Source organism: Dysidea avara, chromosome 9 (genome assembly GCF_963678975.1).
Source record: "Dysidea avara chromosome 9, odDysAvar1.4, whole genome shotgun sequence".
Classification (NCBI taxonomy): domain Eukaryota; kingdom Metazoa; phylum Porifera; class Demospongiae; order Dictyoceratida; family Dysideidae; genus Dysidea; species Dysidea avara.
In genome coordinates, this window is record NC_089280.1 from 1,737,237 (window position 1) to 1,760,383 (window position 23,147).

At 37.5% G+C, this 23,147-nt stretch overlaps 1 protein-coding gene across 1 annotated transcript; it reads left to right on the forward strand.

Moving 5' to 3' along the window:
- The first annotated feature begins 438 nt into the window (after window positions 1–438).
- LOC136265397 (gamma-aminobutyric acid type B receptor subunit 2-like) lies at window positions 439–21,251 on the forward strand. Its single transcript, XM_066060231.1, has 15 exons — window positions 439–843; window positions 3,651–3,794; window positions 4,421–4,594; window positions 4,710–4,814; window positions 4,869–4,943; window positions 5,220–5,411; window positions 5,475–5,723; window positions 5,779–5,845; window positions 7,696–7,776; window positions 8,161–8,305; window positions 8,978–9,113; window positions 9,162–9,269; window positions 9,325–9,450; window positions 9,501–9,842; window positions 20,694–21,251. Exons 1-15 carry the CDS (start codon window positions 589–591, stop codon window positions 21,174–21,176), a joined length of 2,682 nt encoding a protein of 893 aa, XP_065916303.1. The 5' UTR covers window positions 439–588; the 3' UTR covers window positions 21,177–21,251.
- Window positions 21,252–23,147: the final 1,896 nt, after the last annotated feature.

Genomic DNA, 23,147 nt, shown 5'->3' on the forward strand with positions numbered 1-23,147 from the left:
TTTACAGGGGGAATTGACACGAAACTGCTGCCCCACTATGGGGCATTTGACGATCGTTCAGTAAGTGCCCAAATATTTTTTGTTGTAACTTCCTTCGCTATGTCAAATCCCGAGTTAATCCCGCGTTGCAACTGGGGCCAACGGTGGGGATTTGACACGATAGGTTTGCCCTACTATGGGGCATTTGACATTCGGCTGTGTCAAATCCCCACTATAGCCCCATATATGCCCGAGGGGGGGGGGGTAGTGGGGCAATACATTGATAGGTGCATTAGTCACAGGTCAAAGCGAAATTTCAGCCGGTCAAGACTTTGACCGCGGTCGCAGATCTACCTACAGCACCAGCGTACCTAAATTGAATTACGTAAAAATTAAAATGAAAATAAAAAGCACGTAGCTACGTACGTGACACCACGATGTCACGGATGCACAGTGAAAGTGATTGTTGACAAAAAAATCTTGTGGTGACCTTCACACTCAAATAATCCCTCGCATTTCGGCGAGTGGGCCGGTTACCACAACGATTGTGGATGTGGTTAGCACTAGTGTTTGCTTTGCGTTCGTGTTGTCGTCACCTATGAGGACGGGATGAGACTATTGGTGTTTCTTACTTGGCTCTCAGCAAGTGCCTCTGAATATATTTGTGGAAGAAATGAATCAACTGATATTCACATAATCGGATTTTTCCCTTGTACTGCCAGTAACGATACTAGAGGTATTAGAGTGGATAATTGTGATGGGATAGACAGAATACCCATTATGAAGTTAGCTCTAGAGGAGATTAATAAGAGATGTGACCTACTACCAGGATATCGACTAGTCGTCGACTATGCTGACTCTGGGGTAAGCTAAATAGCTCGTTATTTCGTCATAGCTATTTAATATAGCTATATTGATGGCACGTTTTCATAATTGATAAAGCCATGCCTCACCTACTGAACTGTGTGTCATTTGGGGAGAACTAGCCGAGTAACTGGTTAGCTACTCCAGCACATCATGATAGACAAACTAGTGTGAAACTTAACTAGCTGTACTACTCAAAGTTCTACACTGGCTATATACTGATGCCAGCTCCACTCTATTATAAGATTGTTGTAATACACCAACCAATAGCTAAATGCTATAATTATTATGTACATAGCTACACAATTTCCATAAATGCAACTGATCTTTTTGTATATACTGAAACTTACCATAAAATGATATTCAATTTTCACAGTCACAGTTATTGCAGGGAAAATAAACTTTGCATTTTTCATTACCTCAAAACATCCTAGTCAGCTACTCACTTAAACAATTGCACCATTACACTGACACAAGTAACAACAAGACAAGTTGTATAGGCCTCAAAACTTGTGGTAGATGAAAACAACACTGGCATATCCAATGTGATGCGAAGTGTCCTCTTTACGGATGTGTTTGACCGACTATAGCTCATGTTCTAAGTGGTTGTCCTGTGGCCTTGTCTCAGGGGCGTTTTACGTATCGGCATTACCAAGTCTTACATTGTCTAGCTTCAAGACTTTCTGAGATTCTAGTGGAGGTAGACACAATCCACATTTATGCAGGCTTACCCAGTATGAGGGCTAGCGAGTCTCCTCAAGGAACTATTCCTTCATCATTAATGGTAACTCCTGACCATCCAGATATTGTCATCCACAATGAAACATGTAACTCTGTGGCATTGCTTGAATTAACTTTCCCTTTGGATTCCATGCAGCATCTGGGAGCTGCGAGAGATCGTAAGCAATCCAAGGAGGAGAACCTTCAAATTCTTCCCAAGTTAGATTGTTTGGGATTTCCTTCCCATTATGACACAATTGAGCTTAGTGTATTGGGTCATTACTTGTCATCTACATTAACATTGCTACGTAAAACTGTTCACTATTTCCACCAAACAATCTCAAAGTCAATATGTAGGAGACTACTTGATAAGGCAGCTGGAGAAAATTTTCGGTTTCAGCTTTGCAGAAGATTTTTCTGGCTAGAAGCTGTTTAGAGTGGACGCATAATTAACTCTTTATGGCTAATTGTGTTTTTCATATGTAGATAATTTCCTTGCTGAACCCACTTTTGGCTTTTGCCATGCTTGTGGCCGCATGTGCCTGAGGACACACCACATTTGTAAGTAATTTTGTACATTTGTTTCATCATAAAACCATGGTTTCTCTCTTTAATCTTACAATCAAGTGTTAATGACCAGCAGATAGTTTTAGCTGCTAAAGATTTTTGGAACTACCGTATAGCCTAAATATTTCAAGGGGCAAATATTTCAAGGTTGAGCAATGTTGCTAAAAATAAAAATTTCTCGGATTTGCAAACACTCCTAAAATGTATTAGACTATATAGCAGTCTAAATTTTTGCTGATAAGCCCCAAAACTGCGAAATCAGCAAAAATTTTCTCCCTTGAAATATTTAGGCTATACGGTAACCATATAGAAAGTAGAAAGTAACAAAGTAGACAAAAATCTATGAAATGCATGTTTGCATGTACAGTATGGTGTCAAATTCACCTGTTGATTATAGCTACTAACTGAGGGGTAGGATGATAATTGTAATACAGTATACTTTTACAGTCCTACACAACTTCTTGTGGTGGCATTAATGTACATAAGTGTATGCATCAAGGATTCTGGGATGGTATCATTATTAGCTATGATCTTGTTGAATATGATCGACTATTGTATAATCATTACATATCTCTAACAAGTCAAAGCTGTAGTCGTATAGCTACAGAGAAACTGAACAGAATTTTAGCAACTAAGTCACCCTATGATCACTGGTAAAACATTGAAGTTGTGACTATTGCAGGATACTGTTAACAAACCAAATATTTTGTGTTTACAATGGTGTAACAAACTATACCAATTTGCTCTATCAAAAGCTGTGGTGGTAATTTAGTGTTAAAAGAATGTGTCTATAAAGTTTTCCATGGAAAAGCATAGCTACTTACAGGCCACAACACTATAGATGAGTAATGTGATTTACAACAAAATAATAACCAAGAAGTACTTCTGGTCATCTACTTCTGCATGGTGGAATCCATTTACCACCATTGTTCCAGTGAATTGTAGCTGTAATTCCTCTGCTGAAGGACTTTTATCTTAAAGGAATCAATGTAATTTGTTTTTGTCTGTTTTTTTTGTGTTGTTACATGATTAGTGATGTATTGTATTGTCCATAATGTGTGTTCCAGTAGGGAAGAACAACTCTGCCAACTATTGTGAGGATAAACAATCAGAACTACTAACAATTAATCAGCTATATAGTGAACAATCAATATGTAATTATCACTTGCTATATACTGCTATACCATCAACATCTTGCAATGTTAAACAACCTAATGACCATTACTACTTACTGGCAAATTCTATAGTGAGAATCACTGACTGATCAGTATAGTATATGTTCACTAGAATTTGCCACCAAAATTAGATCGATATCTCAACAGTGAGATATGGTGATTTTGTAAGTACACATATTATGCCTGTAGGATTATTTTGGGACAATATATAGTTAAAATGGTTTTAAAACACATTATTGTTTGCATATGTGTACTATAAAACTACATTCATCATTTAAGTGTCAATTAATGTGATATCAGTACTATGTGTCAAATACATACCAGTGACTTACTGTTTCACTACAGTGCTCATCGATCCCAGCTGTATACCACCTTATCCAACAAACTGATCCATCACAACCAACTAAGCTAATGATCCTTGGACCTGCTTGTTCTGAAGCCATTGAACTGATGGGAGTAATTGCCGAGAGAATTTTTAATATCACTCAAGTAAGGGTATAAGAGGTGCATTGCTGTGGGATAATTAACCAATGAAAACAGAAGGACCAATAACACATCTTCAGTTGATACAGAATTATTCATGAATTGTAGTAGTCATCGAAATTACTGTGCAAACTTTAGTGTAGTGGCTAAATCATGTTTAGCTACCATCTTGAAATTTGTTTTATAGTTCTTCAACATGTTGCCAAATTTGGGCATTATACTATAGCCACTCCATCATAACACAGTCAGACACTTGTACAGTATACAATAAGGATTTGATGGTTTTAGATGCATTGTCTCATTTCATTATACATCCCTGAGCTGAGAGACTGGAGGTCTTAGCCAATTGTCTATGATCCATGAAGTATAGCATGTACTCCTGAAACAAGAAACCCCCTGCATGTAAAGTTTGATACCCCCTACACAGTACATGCATATTCCAGGCATAAGTATTAATGAAGCAAAGGCTGCCATTTATGTAGCCTGTAGTGTCAAATCATTCTCTAAACTGCCATGGTCATGTCTTATGTACACAATGAATGTATTTGCATGTATGTATGTTAATGTGGGATGTAGCAGATACAGTTACCTTACAATATAGCGTAGCTTTACATCATGTGGTTTTGTTACAGGTGGTTTACGCTCCATCTTCTGCACTGTTTAGCAATGACAGAGTGAACTATCTCAGGTTCTTTAGACTAGCAGCAATGGCAGAACAGATATCAGATGCTTATGTTGCACTAGTGAAAGAGTTGAACTGGAAAAGAGTAGCAGTGATATCTTATGCCGACCACTTCATGCCTGATGTATGTCAACAGTAAATCATGTATTCTACTATAGGCTCTGTTACACTTCTCTGTCATCTTATTGTCAATATGTCTGGTAACTACATAGACTCAGTACTGCATTTCCCATTACTAGCTGGCACTCCACACTACACAAGGCTTACAAGACAATCATGTACATGTGATATTGGATTTCAGCTTTTCCAATGATGATCCTGATCTTGTTATTGAGCAAATCAAGGTAACTACCATCATCATCAACTTGTTCTATATCATTGTACTTGTTATATTACAGAAAGTACATGCTAGAATTATCATAGCATGGTTACCACCATCACCAGTAATAGTTCTGATTCATTTTTGGTGTATGGTAAGTGAAATGTGTCTGTTAGGGTATATATCTGGTCATCTAGGCTATCACCAAATTTCTCTACCTTATTGCCAATTAAGCAGATGGCTGCATTTGCCAGTTGCAATTGTCTAATAGCATGGTTGCTGAATTGTAAGCCCCTCTGACAAAACATATCGTTGTAATATTTCTGAATGTGTCATATACAAATTACCTGCTTAATATATTATTATAGTTATTAACAATGTACGTACGTACTTTACAAAACTAACTGAATGTTACCCCAATGTTTTCCAGGTTATAAGGAGCCAACTTGTAGGACCAGGTTTTGTATGGATCTTTCCCGGATGGTTCCAGCCTAACTGGTGGAATGTCAGTGATGCTGATTGTACTGCTGAAGAAATGAAAACTGCTTTGGAGCATTCATTGGCTTATGGTGTAAATAGTATGCTCACAAGCAATCTGTCTAGTATCATAATATCACAAAAGGTATGTCGTATGTTTCAATTCAGATTTAGTTCATTTAATATTGTGTGTGTCCTCACACATCAGAATGTATCACAGTTTCAAAGTGATTTAGCAACTATTGAGAACACACATGGAAATGTGATGACAGACACAATTGTGCATTTTGGATATGTGTATGATGCAATATGGACTATTGCTCTTGCCTTAAACTCATCAATATCAATACTGGAAGATAGAGGGTTGGGAAGACTGGAAAACTTCACTTATGATTCAGTTGAAATGGCAAATGTGTTCACTGAAGCTGTTTCTAATGTGTCATTTGAAGGAATATCGGTTAGGCTTGACCTCAGTCAAGGTAGTCAATCTGTGCTTTTTGTCATATCTGTAGGGCATGGTTGCATTTCAACAGAATGGAGACAGGATAAATCCTTCAATTCAAATGGAGCAATACAGAAGTACATAATATATTATAGCTTATGTAATCAAATCACAGTGTCATATGAAGAAATATTTATGGCTGCAAGGCTAGTAACAAGAAATGAAATTTGTGCCCCTCATAAAATCTATTACCTGATACAGCATAAATACTATGTCTGTCTGTCTGTCCCTCCTTTCATTTCTGCCTCCCTCTCTCTCTCTAATGGCATAACCATGGAGGTTTCCTGGAGTACTTTGAATTTTCACACAACTAGAATACTAAAACATGAAGTTGGATGGGATCCACCAAATCATACACTACAGTAGTAGTGTATAGTAGGGATCACAAAGGAGTAGGTGTGGCCCGAAATAACATCGCCCAAAAAACAGCCACAATTTTCCCAGACGACGATGAGGCAGGTAAAACTAAGCCCAAACAAGCTTTCAGATCAACCCGAAACACTTTCAACAAGTTGCATTTTAATTTTTTTTATTCAACGGAATTTTCTACTGACTGACTGACTGAGTAACTGACTGACTGATGCCTTCAGACAAGCATAACTCAATGACAGCTAAGGCTACGGGTTTGATTTTTTCACTGTTTGATGTCGTTTCAGCCCGAGAGGTGCCCTTTGGCATACCGCAGTACGTACAATGCATTCTTCATGGACTTACCAGTGTCCTCCTTTGTGTCCCATTCATCTTTGCTGACAGCGAAAAATGTCGATTTGGTGGTAACCATGATGGTTTTCCTTCGTAACAAAAATAGTGCACATTTTTCATAGTGGCTACTTCAATTGCAGAGGTGTTTTTAAAACAGTTGTTAATCCGTACTGTTGTGTAACAGGTTAAACATAGCCAAAAACGAGGCGAAATGGATACTTCACTTTTCAGACGATAATTTATATAACTGGAGGTGCACAGCACCAACCCTTTCTTTCGGTATGCGTGGGTTGCAGAGCTGCTTTTCGAACAGCTCTTGATTCGTACGCTGTGTAATTGGTTGAACATAGCTGACAACGAAGCATAATGGATACTTCACTTTTCAGATGATATAGCTGGGGCGTGCGGCACCATTTCAAATGCGGTATGCATAGGTTCACCAATCATAATAATATTATTTACAAAAAAAGTTAACAAACAAGTACTTCAGAAAATTTGGAATTTTCAACTAGAGTAGGGACCATAGCACATCGATAAGAAAATTCTGAAACAAGCTGGAGTAGTGCACGATATTAAATCACAGTAAAACAATGAGAAGTGTTATATCCCTACTGTGCATTTCCGTTATGATATCTTGGAGCACAGTAGGGATATAACATTTTTTATTGTATTACTGTGATTTAATATTGTGCACACTCCAGAATTTTTTATTGATGTGCTATGGTCCCTACTCTAGTTGAAAATTCCAAATTTTTTGAAGTACTTATATCCTATGATGATTTCTCACATGATGATGGTATCAAATAATGGCTTCTTGATTATTAATATTAACAAATTAATAATAAATTGTATATGTGAAGAAGATCAAGATACTCTATTAAAGCAGTCAGGCAATATCAATTATTACTCCAAACAATAGAACAGTTGCACTGGAGACCCTTTCAAAATTCCCAAGTGCACTACAGGTTACTATCTTACTGTTCAATATTGGCTGTGTAGTAAATTCATCAAAGTTTTCTGCCAACGCTGATTTTGCCTCATCATCATCTACTACTAGTCTATTATTACAGGCTACATATATACGGTACAAGATATGATTTTATTGCTAAACTCTAATTGCTGAGGTGAAGCATATCATAAACAGTTCCTGAGATTGTCTGCCATTGTCTCATAATTTTTATGGTGTCAGTATATAATGGGATATAATATGTATGGTGGTTTTCAGATGGCGCTGGAGTTCCGATAATGAATTATGATCTATTGGGAGGTTTTCAAACTTTACCAGGACAACACTTCACATGGCAAGGTATAGTAGTACACAAACACATTATTACCATGTGAGATTTGACTAATATTACCGTATTGTCTCGAATAGTGGCCCAGGTGTTTATTCTTTCGAGTAACTTTCCCAGTGGCCTGGGTGAAAAGCTACTTCATTGAAATAAACATGTAGGCAACTTTTTATCCCAGCCATTATTTGAGACCAGCCCTTATTCGAGGCAATACAGTATATAAAAATAACTTCCTTTTATAACTGTCTAATAGATTGACAATTATCAATGCATACATGCACTTATGACAGTTTGGGGAAAATGTAGAAATGTTTCTTACTAACTACGTACTTACAGAAGATGTACATATCCATTCTTTTACTAACATAAGTTATGTTAATAACATGTACCGTGCTCAGGTGGTGCTATACCCAGAGATACTCCTATTCCATCTGTTACAACAAGTAGTTTAGCTGAAATTGTGATAACTGGTGTAGTGTCTTCTATTGGGATATTATCAACTATCTTTTTCCTTGTTTTCAACATCTATTACAGCAATCACTTGTAAGTTGACTATGTTCAGCTAACAATATACACACAGTATAATTAACTACCACTGTATACCTATAATTCACTGTACCGTAATTCACTTTATTTTCGTGCAAAAAAAATTTGAATGACTGCTCTATTAGAGTAGTTCAATGTTATGTAAAAAAAATTTGTGTAAGAAATTTTCATACAAGTTTTGCATATGGAAATTATTTTACAACAAAAAAAGCAAATTACGGTAATATACTTCAGGCGATCCTTTTGATGCAGTTTCATCCAAAAACAATTTCAATAAATATGTCATTGACACATTGTAGGCTGCTGACTTTTATGATTGACATGGTCTGTCTGACAAAACCAATCTTATATAACCTTTCCAATTGACATGACTTAAGAAATCATAACTTGCCTTGTGAATAATGTAGCAATTTAAAACTTTGTCAGGTTAAGGCTGTTTCATAGTGACAAACTTTTGACAAATACATGAGAAGTTATGAGTTATATGCCTAACTTGGTTATCTGGAAGGCTACAAGAGTTTGGTCAAACCAGATCACATAATATAGTCTTGACAGCAAGTTTGATAATGATATGTGAGTATGCCTTAAAAAAAATCTTGGAAGGATGCACATACACACATGATTGATGTGCTTGCAGTACATGTAGCATTGTGTACATATTTGTTGCAGAGTTGTAAAACGGAGCAGTTCCCAACTCAACTCATTGATTTTAGTAGGAGTTTTGGTAGGGTTTGTTGGTACCCTCCTACATGTTATTAATCTAGATGATGATATGTCTGAAGTTGTCACTACAACCATTTGTAATGTAAGCTAAATAATAGATAATATAATGGTCATTTTGTTATACTTACAGACAAGGGCATGGACTAATGAACTTGCTTTTGTAGTTGCATTTGGTGCACTAGTTGCTAAAGTTTGGAGACTGTACAAACTTTTCTTTAACAAGAAAATGGTGCACCGAGTAAGTAAGCAATGACAACTACAATGGCAACCATGATTAACTCATTGTTTAACAGAAATATTTATCTGACAAACATTTGTTCATGTTAGTGGCAGTGATAGTGGCACCAACCCTACTAATAATGATTGTACAAGTGTCTACATTTCCACTAACACTTCACATTGTCAAGACAGTGAATGAGGTCAGATGAATGTATAATGATAAAAATTTATAGTTTTTGTTATTTTGTAGGATGATTTTTCTACAGAAAAGATTTATTTTGTGTGCAGTGGGAATCATATTTTTATATTTTTAGCTTTCACTTATGCAGAAGATGGAATGTTAGCAGTTTTCAGTATACTAGTAGCTTATGAGACACAGAAACATGTCCCCAAAAATACTAAATATCACAAGTATCACGAATCAGCTGTGATCAACCTGACAACAATTCTAGCTGTCCTGTTGTCCTCTATTTGTCAAGTTGTTGTGATCATTTTTCATTTGAATGAACAACAGGAAGGAGTATTATTAGTGGTTACACTTCGTGATTGCCTCTGGATGTTTCCAATGATCTATTTGTTGTTTGTTCCTAAGGTATGTGTATCATTGCTAAATGCTTTTATAAGTTGATAGTTATTCATGATCATTAAGACACATGGTGGATGCATCTCAACTTATGGTAACAAATACATTCATAAGTCTGTCTTCAATAATCATCATTATATTTACATAGAAAAGAAGAAATGTGAGTAAAAACAAACCTCAAAGTCAGCCATAGGCTGGCTTTGGGGCCTTATAAAGTACAAAATAAGTGAAGTCCACACAAAAACAGCCAAGCTGTGAAAAAATGATGCAGCCTTAAAAATCCTGGGTGAAAAAAGTTGTGAAATCAAAGGTGGCGGCCAAGAAATGGCTGCAATGAAGTTAATGCTAATAAATTTTAATAATGGCTGTGTGTATTGTTAAAATTTATTAGCATTAACTTCATTGCAGCCATTTCTTGGCCACCACCTTTGATTTCACAACTTTTTCACCCAGGAGGTTTAAGGCTGCACCATTTTTCACAGCTTGGCTGTTTTTGTATGGATATAATATACAGAACACACTTTGTTAAAAGTGTTAGCTCGGAACATAGGCAATGGAAAGGAGCAGGAACTATATAGCGAGCTTAAGCCCCCCTTGGTTGGATAAGGGGTCCCCTTGGAATGTTATCTGGCTGAGAGTATAGCTGAAAAGTGACCAAACAGATTTACATAATATAGAGCTGTAAAATATTCTAATAGAACAGTCAAAAAGCCCCATAATGGTGTGCATTAAAAGTTGGCTTTTAAGATCGTTTTCCCTCATACACTTATGTAGCTATCTCTTAATCTGTAGCTCTATAGTCCGTGTACAATACCATTGCATTAACGCTTTTTAACTGCTAGCAAGTTATTAACTCACTCAGACAGACATCTCTTTGCCAAAACCAGACATAGTTTAAGGGTACATATAACATAATTTTAAATACCAAAAGTTATTAGCTGATGTAATATAATACTAGCTAGTGTAAAAATAATTTTAAATTAAAACTAAGGATCGCTGAAATACAAGAGTCAAACAAGCCACCATGTTAACAGACTTGATGGATATGGTAGAGACTAAAGTAGTTTCCATAAATCAGAGGCAGATAAGTACTAAGAATGCTTCTGTAAGTTTTTATTTGAGTCCAAATAGAGAAATAGAGATCACTGTGTGTTTAACATGCTGGCTTGTTTGCTTGTTTCTTTACCTTTTGATTTTTTTTACACTAGTTTGTTTACTTTTTATAAATCCATTTATTATGAATACGTAGCTAACATAATAGATATTACACAGTATTAAACATGTATGTCAGTCATCATGTACAGTAGCTGTTAAGATATCAATTATCAGAGTTAACAAACACTAGTGTACATGTTTTGTTTCCTTACAATTGAATGTACTTTGTACTATACAGCTCAACTATAGGCAGTGTATAGCATGCTGTGGTCATGGCTTCTATAATTTATATGTGACTGAATTTTGGGAAAACGTTCCAAATTGCACATTAGAAGTTTCCAGACAAACGGTTATAAAGAATTCAAGTCAACATAACTTGTCAAGGATAACTAGCACATGTATGAAATCTACACAAGAAGTGCATCAATCTATTACCTTTCAGACCACTTCCAATACTTGTAGCTGTTTGTAGAGTTTCCAGCCAAGCCAAGCCCTTCGCAAGGCCTAAAACTGCCATTTGAGCTCCCCACACCACCCATAAAAGACCTCTGTTAAAACCAGCCTCAAGTAGTTTGAGTAGTACTGAGGGTCAAAAGTAGTAAGGTAGTGTAGCTATCCACTGGTGGTGTTAGTTTTGATTTTTCCTGATGTGCGATTTGGAACGGTTTTGTAACATCTGGTCACATACAGTATAGCTGGTAATTTTTGAAAGATTTTAATTTTTGGATATTTTGAAAAGGCCTTCTTCTACAAAAATAAATTCCAGAGGTCCATCCTTTATTTGAAAATAAATTCCCACTATCGATAATACAACGCTAGGGTGCGTTCACGTGACTCATTTCTTGTAGCATGGTGGACATGTAGTTCGAGGTAAATGTCGCTTTATCAATATTTCAAGCCAGTGGCTAAGAATCTGCCAGATCCAGAAGGACCATTATCAGATGTATTACCATCGCTTACTATTAAGGCTGCCAATGATGCTGTGCTGGCCACTTCAAGACAACTCAAGCAAGCACCCAAATCTAGTAAGCTTAAGAGAGGGCCATACATAATGCTTACTAGAGTACAACAAGCACAGATAGCAAGATATGCTTTTCACATGGAAACCAAGCAGCAATTCGTCGTTACAGTGAAGAATACTCCACTGAAATAAGAGACAGCTCTGTTAGCACTTGGAAGTCCAAATATGTGGTCGTAAACGAGATGCTGGGGAGTTTGAGGAAAATGGAGATATCATCGTACATTCAATACCACAGAAGAAGAGAGGCAGGCCACTATTTTTGGGCAATGAGCTAGATGATAGGGTTAAGAGGTACATCAACTTGTGGAAGTAAGGGCAACTGGGACTCCTATTAATAAAATGGTTGTTATGGCAAGTGGAGAAGCCATAGTGAGAAGAACAGATAAAACTGAAAGCTGTTAAAGGAGAATGGTAGACCAATCGATATCACTAAGTCTTCTTTCCAGGATTGGTTATGTTAAACATAAGGCCTGTAGCACAGCAAAAGTAGAGCCTTTGCATTATGAAGAGCTAAAAGGGCAATATGTAAACATTAAGGTTGTGGTTGAGATGGAAAATATTTTAGCTGACTAGATATTAAATTGGGACCACACAGGTATCAACATTGTTCCAGACAATGGAAGAGAAAGGTGCCAAGCGTGTAGATTGTGTGGGACTAGACAACAAATGGCAAATCACTACCATGATCTGTGCAACGTACACTAAGTAGATTTTTTCTTCCTTTCCAAGTCATTTATCAGCTCACAGATGCCGTGCATTCTCTCCTTGATTCGAACCGCATTACCCCCAAACTGTACAGGGCACTTGCAACCAATGGACTTGGCTATAAACAAGTCAGCCAATGACTTCCTTCGGAAAAAGTTTCAAGTGTGGTATTCCCAGCAAGTTGAGAATAACATGAGAGAGAAAGTTGCTAAAGTGGTGAATACGAAGATGTCAATAATGAAGCCATTGGGCACTAAATGGCTTGATCTGCTTTACAATTATTTACACCAGAACAAAGCCTAGCCATCAATGGCTGCTGGAATCAGTGATATACTACACCTTTCTCTATAGATTTATTTCAGATACTGTAAACATACTGCGACCCAGTTCATTTTTATTATGTATATAATATTTATCATCAAAACAAATTACGAGCTATGACAATGTATAGACAGTTATGTACAGTTAGTTAAACAAGGGAAAAGAGTGATTTTCTTTTGTTCCAAACACTTGATTAGATTAAGTCTCATTAATGCTTGATTGAAATGCAGAACAGCAGGGTCCTTTCCAAAGCAAATGGCTGCTGCATTAGCTATACATATACACCACATTCATTTAAACTTAACTGCTTAGGGATCACAACAGCTGTGGGCTTGGCTAAGGATCCAAAGAGGTTAGTTATTAGTAGAGCAGTGTGATCATCCATGCATGATTTCATAAACTGAATCATAAACTTTTACACCAGCTTTAACAGATGTAGCTACAATCAAGTGATTCCCATGTGAGTGCATTATTTGAACTCTGTCTTGCTCAAAATTGTCTTTTCTCTTTTTCTCCTGTAGGAGTGCACTGAAACCCTTTTATGTTTGGAAACTGTAGCCTTAGAACATTCTGAGCAAAATTAATCACCAAGTCATTGAGTTTTGTCCATCCATAGCATCTCTGTCTTCTAAAGTAAGCTTTATACCCCCTATACGCATCCACTGTACAAGCTTGCCAGCAGGTACTGTAGCTGCAGACAATTTTCCAACGCCGTCATCCTCCTCTACTTCCTCAACCTTTACAATATCCAGTAATTCCACTGTACCACCAGTAATAGTGGAGTCAGTAGCAGAGCTAGCAGTGGAGTCAATAGTAGAACTAGTAGTGGATCCAGTAGGTGAGCTAGTAGTGGATCTAGTGGTTGAGCTAGTAGTGGATCCAGTGGTAGTGGATCCAGTGGTTGAGCTAGTAGTGGATCCAGTGGTTGAGCTAGTAGTTGATCCAGTGGTTGAGCTAGTAGTGGATCCAGTGGTTGAGCTAGTAGTTGATCCAGTGGTTGAGCTAGTAGTGGATCCAGTGGTTGAGCTAGTAGTGGATCCAGTGGTTGAGCTAGTAGTGGATCCAGTGGTTGAGCTAGTAGTGGATCCAGTGGTTGAGCTAGTAGTGGATCCAGTGGTTGAGCTAGTAGTGGATCCGGTGGTTGAGCTAGTAGTGGATCCGGTGGTTGAGCTAGTAGTGGATCCGGTGGTTGAGCTAGTAGTGGATCCAGTGGTTGAGCTAGCAGTGGATCCAGTAGCAGAGCTAGTAGTGGATCCAGTAGTTGAGCTAGTAACCACATACTGTATAGCCTAAATATTTCAAGGTTGAGCAATGTTGCTAAAATTATTTTTTTACGGATTTGCAAACACTCCCAAAATGTATTAGACTATATGGAGGTCTACTGATAACCCCCAAAATCACAAAATCAGCAAAATTTCCAACCCGAAACATTTAGGCTATACGGTACTACGAAAGTGATAGTAAACACCATTTTCAATAATTCGAACACGGGAAGATTTCTTGAAATCCGACTATAAATTTATCAAAATTTGAAACCTTTAAAATTTAATTTTTTTCAAAAATTGACTTAGGGTTTTGCTGCGAAAATTTAATAACCGGCTATACTCATGCGTACTTGTGATCACAATAAGTCAAGTACACAGTGGTACACAACATCATTGTTGCTCTGGTATGAATTTAATATATTGTGTTTAAATATAGGTAATGATATAAGGTTCCAAATGAACATGTTCACATAAATAGATTTGATACTTATTAACATATATTAACATGGTGGTTACCCTTGCAGAGACTAAGTCAGAAGATCAATGGCAAGTGAAACAAGTTTGTTTGAGAATGGATGTTATCATGCATTTAAAACTATAGGTCGTGGACATGAAGAAAGACATAGGAAGGCAACCTATGTGGTTTTTACAAAGTGAACAGATCTCCCTGTAGATTAGTGGAAAAAAACAACATATAAACAAAATGGTATATTTCAGTTTTCTAAAAAAGTACTTTTATTGGTTCCTTTTGACTACATACTTTCCAGTGGACCTATACTTCTCCCGAATTAATTTCTTAGACATCTTTTATGGTTGAGGAAGTTTTTTAAGGTGGTGTTTAGGTGAATGTTCTATTAGGATTTTGGCAAAACATTATTGTGAATCACCACTGTGGTTCATACCTATGAATTAATTGTAATAAAATTTGTGGCATCAAAAAATAACTACAGACCACTTGCTCTTACAAATTCTCCTCACATCAACACTTTCTCTGTCACTTTAAATTTCTTGCTTTATACTACACATTATGCCATTCAGGGAAAATTCTGCAATGATTTTGCCCTCACTTATAATAACTGAAAATGAGATGAGAATTATTGTTTACATTCCTACACTGACAAACACTACATTTTTGGAAATAGCTACCCTCACTTAATACACACTTGACGCACCCCATGAGTAAAAGTTGTGATAGTAAAGCCTATATAAGTTAGGTTGTTAGACTTGTGGTCTGCCAAACTTTCGAGATCTCCTATCCTTCAGCCCACATTTATGCGAATTTATTTTTCTATAAAAAATTAAAACATGGGAATTTAGATTGCTGAAAAAAGTAAAGAAGCAAGAGTCAAACGAGCCAGCATGTTAAACACACAGAGATCTCTATTTGGACTCAATGGATATGGTAGAAACACTGCAGTTTCTCCATAAATCAGGGGCTAATAAGTACTAAGAATCCTCAGGCTGCAGCACATATTGCTGTCAGACCTTCAGTGCTGGTCACTGTAAAGTGTTAACAACAATAACAACAACAACAACAACAACAATGTTAGCTTCTGTATAAATGTTTATTTGAGTCCAAATAGAGATCTCTGTGTGTTTAACATGCTGGTTTGTTTGACTCTTGTTTCTTTACTTTTTTCAGCAATCTCTATTCCCATGTTTTAATTTTGTAAATTATTTTTATTTACTTTTTATAAACCCATTTATGGAAAGCTATAATGATAATAAGAGGTGCTGGCAGTGCTTGATATTACGCAGTACTAAACATGTATATCAAGTCAGTCATCATGTATAGTATTATAGTCAGTTAATATTATCAGAGTTAGCAAACATGTATCATTTCCTTACTATTGGGTGTCCTTTGTACTGTACAGCTTAAACTATAGGCAGTGTATAGTATGCTGTGGTCAGCAATAGTATGGCTTCTGATTTTAGGCATGCACACTTGTGCAGCTATGTGATCATAGTCAAGTACACACAGTGGTATACAACAACATTATTGCTCTAGTATGAACTTGATATACTGTGATTAATATAGGTAATGATATAGGGTTTCCAAATGAATGTGTTAACGTGAATAGATTAGATACTTATTAACACAATTAACACATTGGTTACCCTTACAGAGACTAGGTCAGAAGATCAAAGTGAACCTACAAGAAGCAAATTTGCGGTGTTATCATTGTAATATGCACTTAAAAGTAGGTCATGGACATGAAGAAGGAAAGTTATGTTGTTTTTATCTCCAAAAAGTGCTCAAATTTTGCTCTAGCCCTGTGGGAAAAAAAATAAAAAAGAAAATGAACAAAATGGCATGTTTCAGTTATTTAAAAAGTACTATTATTGGTTCCTTTTGACTTCATAGTTTCCGGTGGACCTATATACTACTTCTAAGGCTTCATTTGTGGTTGGGGAGGAGCTTCCTAAGGTGGTGTTTAGATGTGTATTTTATTAGGATTTTGACAAAAAACATAGGCGATCACTATTATGAACCACTACTGTGGTTCATAATGTTGAGGACAGCATAATTGGTAGCATTACTGACCATTGCAGTCCAATGGAGTCAAGCAGGGACAAACCCAAGGGAGGGGGAGGGGCTGCATGTATATAGCTAAGTGTGCCCACGGGATGACAGTTTACATGCTCAGCAATAACTGTGGAGGATTCTGAAGTGTTAAATGTGGTGACTGTTCTATTAGAGTATTTTACTGACTGCTCTATTAGAGTATCTCAATCCTGTATGATTTTTTTGTTTTGGCAGGAGGGGTGGGGACACATACCCTCATACGCCTTCCACAAGATCTGCCACTGCCAAGTCACTATCAGATAGACCAATTCCTACAACTAACTTGCAAGACCAGGCATATGCACTTTCACTATTGTAGCCCTTTTATCAAATATCAAGACAGTATCCTCTCTTACATAGTACAGCATCATCTTCAAACAAGCACTAAATCAGTACATCATCACCTTCTAGTCCTCTCTCCAACTAGTTTACCAGCTTCAACTACACTTCCACACCTGCTGCTTGACAGTGTTGGGGCAATTACTTTTTAAAAGTAACTCATTACAAATTACTATTTCTTACAACTAAAACTATTTAGTTACAGTTACATATTACCAGTAACTATAATAATATTGCATAATATTATATTACTTTGTATCCACAGCCTTAAACTGTCACATGTGCAACTACCACCTTATCACGTGACAAGATTGTGTTGTTGGACAATGTGTAACAATCTTGGCTATAATGCGCCTATGAATGTAATGCCCGACTACCACTGATACGGGCTGAGGGTGGGGAAAGGTCGGGGATGGTGGGGGGATTGATCGAAAAATTTCCCCAACATAGTGGGGATTAGTCTTCACTAAAGAAATTCAGCGAAGATGTGTGCTTTCAGTTTAGGAAAGAGTGTCTCGGGTGCTAGCTATTCAGGGCCGGAGGAGGGAAAATTGAGTTGGTCAGGCCATTGACTATAATGTTGAAATTGCTACTATATACATGCCAATGAGAGAGGAGTTGTTGCACAGTGTGTGAAGCACACTCTGCGAAGTGCGAAGCACGAGCATTCTAGGGGGTTTGGGGGCATGCTCCCACAGGAACTTTTTGAAAATTAGACACTCAGATATGCAATTTTAGTGACATTTCACTGCTAGTTAGCTATATAAATATGCTCAAGCCTATCTGTTGTTCTTCACACTTTCTATTGTAGACCTGACGTACAGGGGACACAGCATGAAACTTGCTGTATAGCTAGCAATTAGAAGTTCAAGGGGGGTCTGGGGGTGCAACCCCCAGGAGCTGCAGAATTTTTGCAACTTAAAATTTAAAATTGATGCTAAATTTTAAAGTAAAACTAGCTAGCAACTTGCAACTTTCCCCCCAAATTTCACAGGGAACCCATGCAGCATGACCCCCTTAAGCTAGGATATAATTACTATACAGTGAATTCACACAGCTACAATAAAAAGCTACACAGCTACAAAAATACAGTATACTACTATACTGGTTTGTATGAAGTGAACGGATCATCACGTAAATATACTGGTGGACAGTCACGAGACCTATCAGAATTCGAAAATGGTGCGATGTGGGTGAGACTGAGAGTTTGCTCAGTATCTCGACAGGACGAGTGGGTAGTTGAAGAGGAGTGATTTCTACTCAACATCTCATCCAGATAGCCACCATGTAATGTATGGGTGTACAGCTTCTTGACGCGGAATGAGTCATCTGGTTTGTCACTGCCAGCCCTTCACCCAGTAAAAGAAGCCAAGAGAAACAAGCCAAGGAAAATGCTAATGATTATTTTATGAAGATTGAATTGTGATAAGTGTGCTAGTTTAGAATCAAAGAAGGCACCTGCCTAGCACACGTGATACTGTACGTAGAACCCACAATCATTTCTGTACAAAACGATACGAATGCTATGCTGTACTGTAAGGTAATTGGAGGTACTATACGTGTAGTTCTGTGCTTTAGTTAGGCTGAGAAACTAGGTAACTACTTGTGTCATGTTTTCAATAACATTTGTAAAATGTACGTAGCTACATGTTAGTCTCGCAGGCGCTAATGCAATCGTTAAGCACCGTGCCGAGATAAAGTGGTCTGGCCACGCGAGACTAGCTACATGTAGATGTGATCGTCCAAAGATTGCATGAGAGTAATGTAGTTCGAGCTGGTCAGCTAGTTGGTTCAACTCCAGATTATTGGTCCGGCTCAGGCCTGACCAACCGGACCGTCTCCTCCGGCCTTGCTATTACGTTCATACTATCCACTCGAACGAACTCATCACTATAGACCAACGCCACACGACCGTACAAATCCCCTCCGACCTAGCCCCAGTATTCCCGGGGTCTGCAGGCCGAGACTTGGTCAGGGTTTGTATCACCAGTACTCCCCCAGTAGGTCGGGAAAGTTGTAATTTTCAGAAATGCAAATCCCCACCTTCCCCCACCTCAGCCCGTATTAGCTAGTAGTTGTCGGGGATAGGTGCATAATTGTATTCAAGAGAAGGTTTGTACTAATCAAATGTTTGTACTAATGTTGCAATTGAGCCACCACTTCAATCCCTGAGTGGCGAAGAACTCACCCCTCGATCAGCTAACTGCCAAGATGATGCCAGGGCTGACATTCATGCACGCGGATTATGGGGGCGGCAGCAAAGTGCCTTTTTCGATGTAAGGGTTTTTCACCCAAACGCACAAAGCTATACCGCAATGTTTCGATACCATCTGTGTATAGGCGTCATGAGATGCAGAAGAAGAGGGAGTATCGTGTCCGTGAGGCCGTGGAGTTTGCATCTTTTACTCCATTGGTGTTTGCCACAACTGGGGGCATGGGGAAGGAAGCCATCACATTTTATCGCCGGCTTGCTGAGCTCCTTTCCAAATGTAGTGTTTTATCGTACAGTAGTACTTTGGCGTGGATTCGCTGTACCCTGTCTTTCTCCCTGTTGAGGTCAGCGACGATGTGCATCCGTGGAAGCCGCTCCATCTCGTTTAGATCACCAGATGCTTCCCCGGAAATGGGCCTAACAAATGGCCCTAGGGACTTTTAGATGTCCCGCTTTTCAGTTCTTGTCCAGCACGTTTGCCTTTTGTGCTGGGGGTGGTAGGAAAGGGCATTACATCTAGCCCGGGAAAAAAAAAAATCAAGAGAAGGTAACTGGTTAATAAACTTCATTCATTAATTCGAAGTGGGCTTGTGACTAGGTATTGCAGAAGTGTTACATAAGTAATGCATTACCCCCCAACACTGTTGACACTGACTAAACCAACTATCAATTACTGATCCAATGAGTACAGGTTCACCCTTGCAAATATTTTGCCTGGGCCTGTCCAATTACTGTATCACGGCAGGACAAGGCTCCTTTCGTTGGCACAAGGACCAGCAAAGCATCTCTCCACTCCGAGGGCACACATCTCTCCTCCCTAACAGTACAGAACAACATGAAGATAATGACCCACCACAACACTTCAGAACATTAGTCAATACTGAAAACATCGATATACCCTTGGTACCAACAGCCTAACCTACCGACTAACATTTTTCCACAGGTATAGATCCTTTTTAGCTCTTGAAAGTCCCATTTTAACATGAAGGACAGATTATTATGAAATTAGCAACTGATAATGTCAGATATCATTTGCTCGTTCAGTTAGGATGCATGCATGACTGCTCCAAGTAAATAGATCTAGACAGCTACAAAAATCAGTTGTTGTTTGTATCACATTATACTCTTACAGCCTCTTCACAGATAACAATTAAGGTATATTAATTCAAATAAACATTATACTCAGGTCAACATACACCTCTGGTCAAGTTCTGATATTTTCTGAAGTGCATGTTATATTATTGTTTGCTGTTTGATATGACATTATTGCTTGCAGGTTTACAGAGTGTACTGCAAATCAGGTTTAGACCAATTCAAACTATCTCGTCAATTCAGTAGTGGAAGTATCCGGTTATCTTCTGTTTCTTTACCAGGAAGAGAAAATTTAACAGTATCAATATCAGAAAGAAGATCTGCATTTCAAACCAGAAGAAGATATTCAGATAGTTGTCTAGTGCATGGTAGAAGATTAAGAGGATCCACTGGTAGGTCATCACTATCTGGCTATCCTTACTTGACCAAGAGGGAGTTGGTCATGTTCTCACCAATACATGAACACAATGAGGAAGGATTGTCAAAACCAGAGTCAGAAGTGTGTGAAAGTTCCAGTAAATGTTTAAAATCAACGCCTGATCAGTTGGATTCAAGCACTGCAAATAATGTAGCACTGGATTCAAGCAACACAAATACTACAGTATTATTACAGTTTACAGAAGAGGCCAAATCAATTGCATTTCACTACAAAATAACTGAAATTTAATTTCCTATATTGTTACAATCACTAGCACAATAATGTGATCTATATGCATGCAAATAAAACTATGAAGTTGTTATGTGTATTTGTTATACCTTAAATTATGAAGCTGTTATGTGTATTTGTTATACCTTAAATCGATTGTGCTAGTCATTTGCCAGACTAAACACAACAGATAAATATCTGGGTAGTTATACAGTACAAAAACCGACCAATTTAAGTTTATCGATAAATTTGTGCAGTATTCTATTTAAAGTGTGCAGAAGAACGTCAATTTTTCATGACTTCTATATCAGTCATTGATTCATAATATATACAAGGGAAACATCAGATGTATCAGGAGATGACTCATTGGAAGAAGTGGAAACAGCAGATGTGTGAGATGGAGTACTTGGTGTCACGCTGGTATCTGCTGCTATTTGTACTATAGATAAAAAGAAAGCATGAATCATGCAAAACTAAAATTAATATAAAATAGCGCTACTTACCCCTTGCACAAAACTTTGTAATTAAAGGTGCTGGAAGGACTGTGTGGGGGATGGTCACACATTTCTTTTGCTTCCCATTCTCAGTTGGTTTGAGTATGTAATCACTGCATCCATCTTTTAAGAATGGCAGTGACGCCTTGACGTTCCCTCCAACTTCTGCTATTGCCTTCTTAAACTCCAGTTCTTTAAATCCTTCAGTATGTGCTTTAAGTTGTGGGATGTATACAGCCATCGAGCCAGATCCTTTTTCGTTGGCAACTTTGGGGCGCAAGAATCTTAGCATCTATACAATACAATTATTGCAAAATTTATACAGATGTATAAATACATAAAGCTGTAACATAAAGAACCTATAACACTGTTATTAACCTAAATTTCTCTATGAACATAGCTATGAAGCTATAGCAATTTCATCATAGCTTGAATCTCATCAGCATGCATGAATGACAGCAAATCAATACATCATCTATCTAGCCAAAGGGTTTATACAATTTCAAGCAAATTGGTAAAGCTGATTTTGCAATATGTCACTATAATAGCTGTATGTGTATTAATATGGTGTTGAACTACACACATAGATTATTATAACTACCAGTGTTGGGACAGTTACTTTTTAAATGTAACTTGTTACATATTACATATTATTTACAACTGAAGTATTTAGTTACAGTTACTTATTACCCATGTAATAAAGTAACTATAATAATATATGTTACTTTGTGTCCACAGCCTTAAGCTGTCACGTGTGAAACTACCACTTTATCACATGACATGATCGCATTGTTGGACAATACGCAAATCTTGGTTATAAGCAAGAAGCTGGTGAATAAGCTTCATTCAGTAGGCTTCACTACTTCATAGTGGCTAGGTGTTACTCAGTGGATTACTAACGAGATGAGTAACTTCATTACTTAAAGGTAATGATGTTAGACTTGTTACAGTAATTTCATTACTTAGGTAATGCATTACATTTGCAAGTAAACATAATTTGGAGTTATATTACCTGTTATATTACTTTGTTACCATAAAAGTAATAATTATTACATATCACATTACTTATGTAACGCGTTACCCCTAACACTGATAACTACAGAATCCATTTAATGCTTGTTAGTCAATATTTACCTCAGGTATGGTTAGCTCTTTGGTTTCCTCATATACATCTTCCGGGATTACTTCAATGGTGCTGTGACTTGGTCTCACAAAGCACATTATCTCTGGTCCTCACACATTTAAAAAGAAATCTGTTACATCAGAGAACTGAATAACATCAGGCATTGCTATCCTTTTGCACAACTGGATTACAAAATACAATATAACACTTGCCCAATAATATATTAACAATTACCTCATTGCTGATCGCTAATATCATAGCATAGCTTTTCTGGACACGAAAATCTGCTTCTGGAACAACTTCTGCAACAAATGCTATGACATACTTCTTCAACCTCTGCTGGAATTTGTCAGATTGGAGTGCTTCGCCAATTGA

Bases quoted from the DNA above. Each gene is read 5' to 3' on its own strand.
- LOC136265397 (XM_066060231.1), top strand. From the start codon at position 589: ATGAGACTATTGGTGTTTCTTACTTGGCTCTCAGCAAGTGCCTCTGAA. The intron at 4,944-5,219 runs GTAAGTGAAATG...AATGTTTTCCAG, and splicing joins TGATTCATTTTTGGTGTATG to GTTATAAGGAGCCAACTTGT. The intron at 5,846-7,695 runs GTACATAATATA...GGTGGTTTTCAG, and splicing joins TCAAATGGAGCAATACAGAA to ATGGCGCTGGAGTTCCGATA.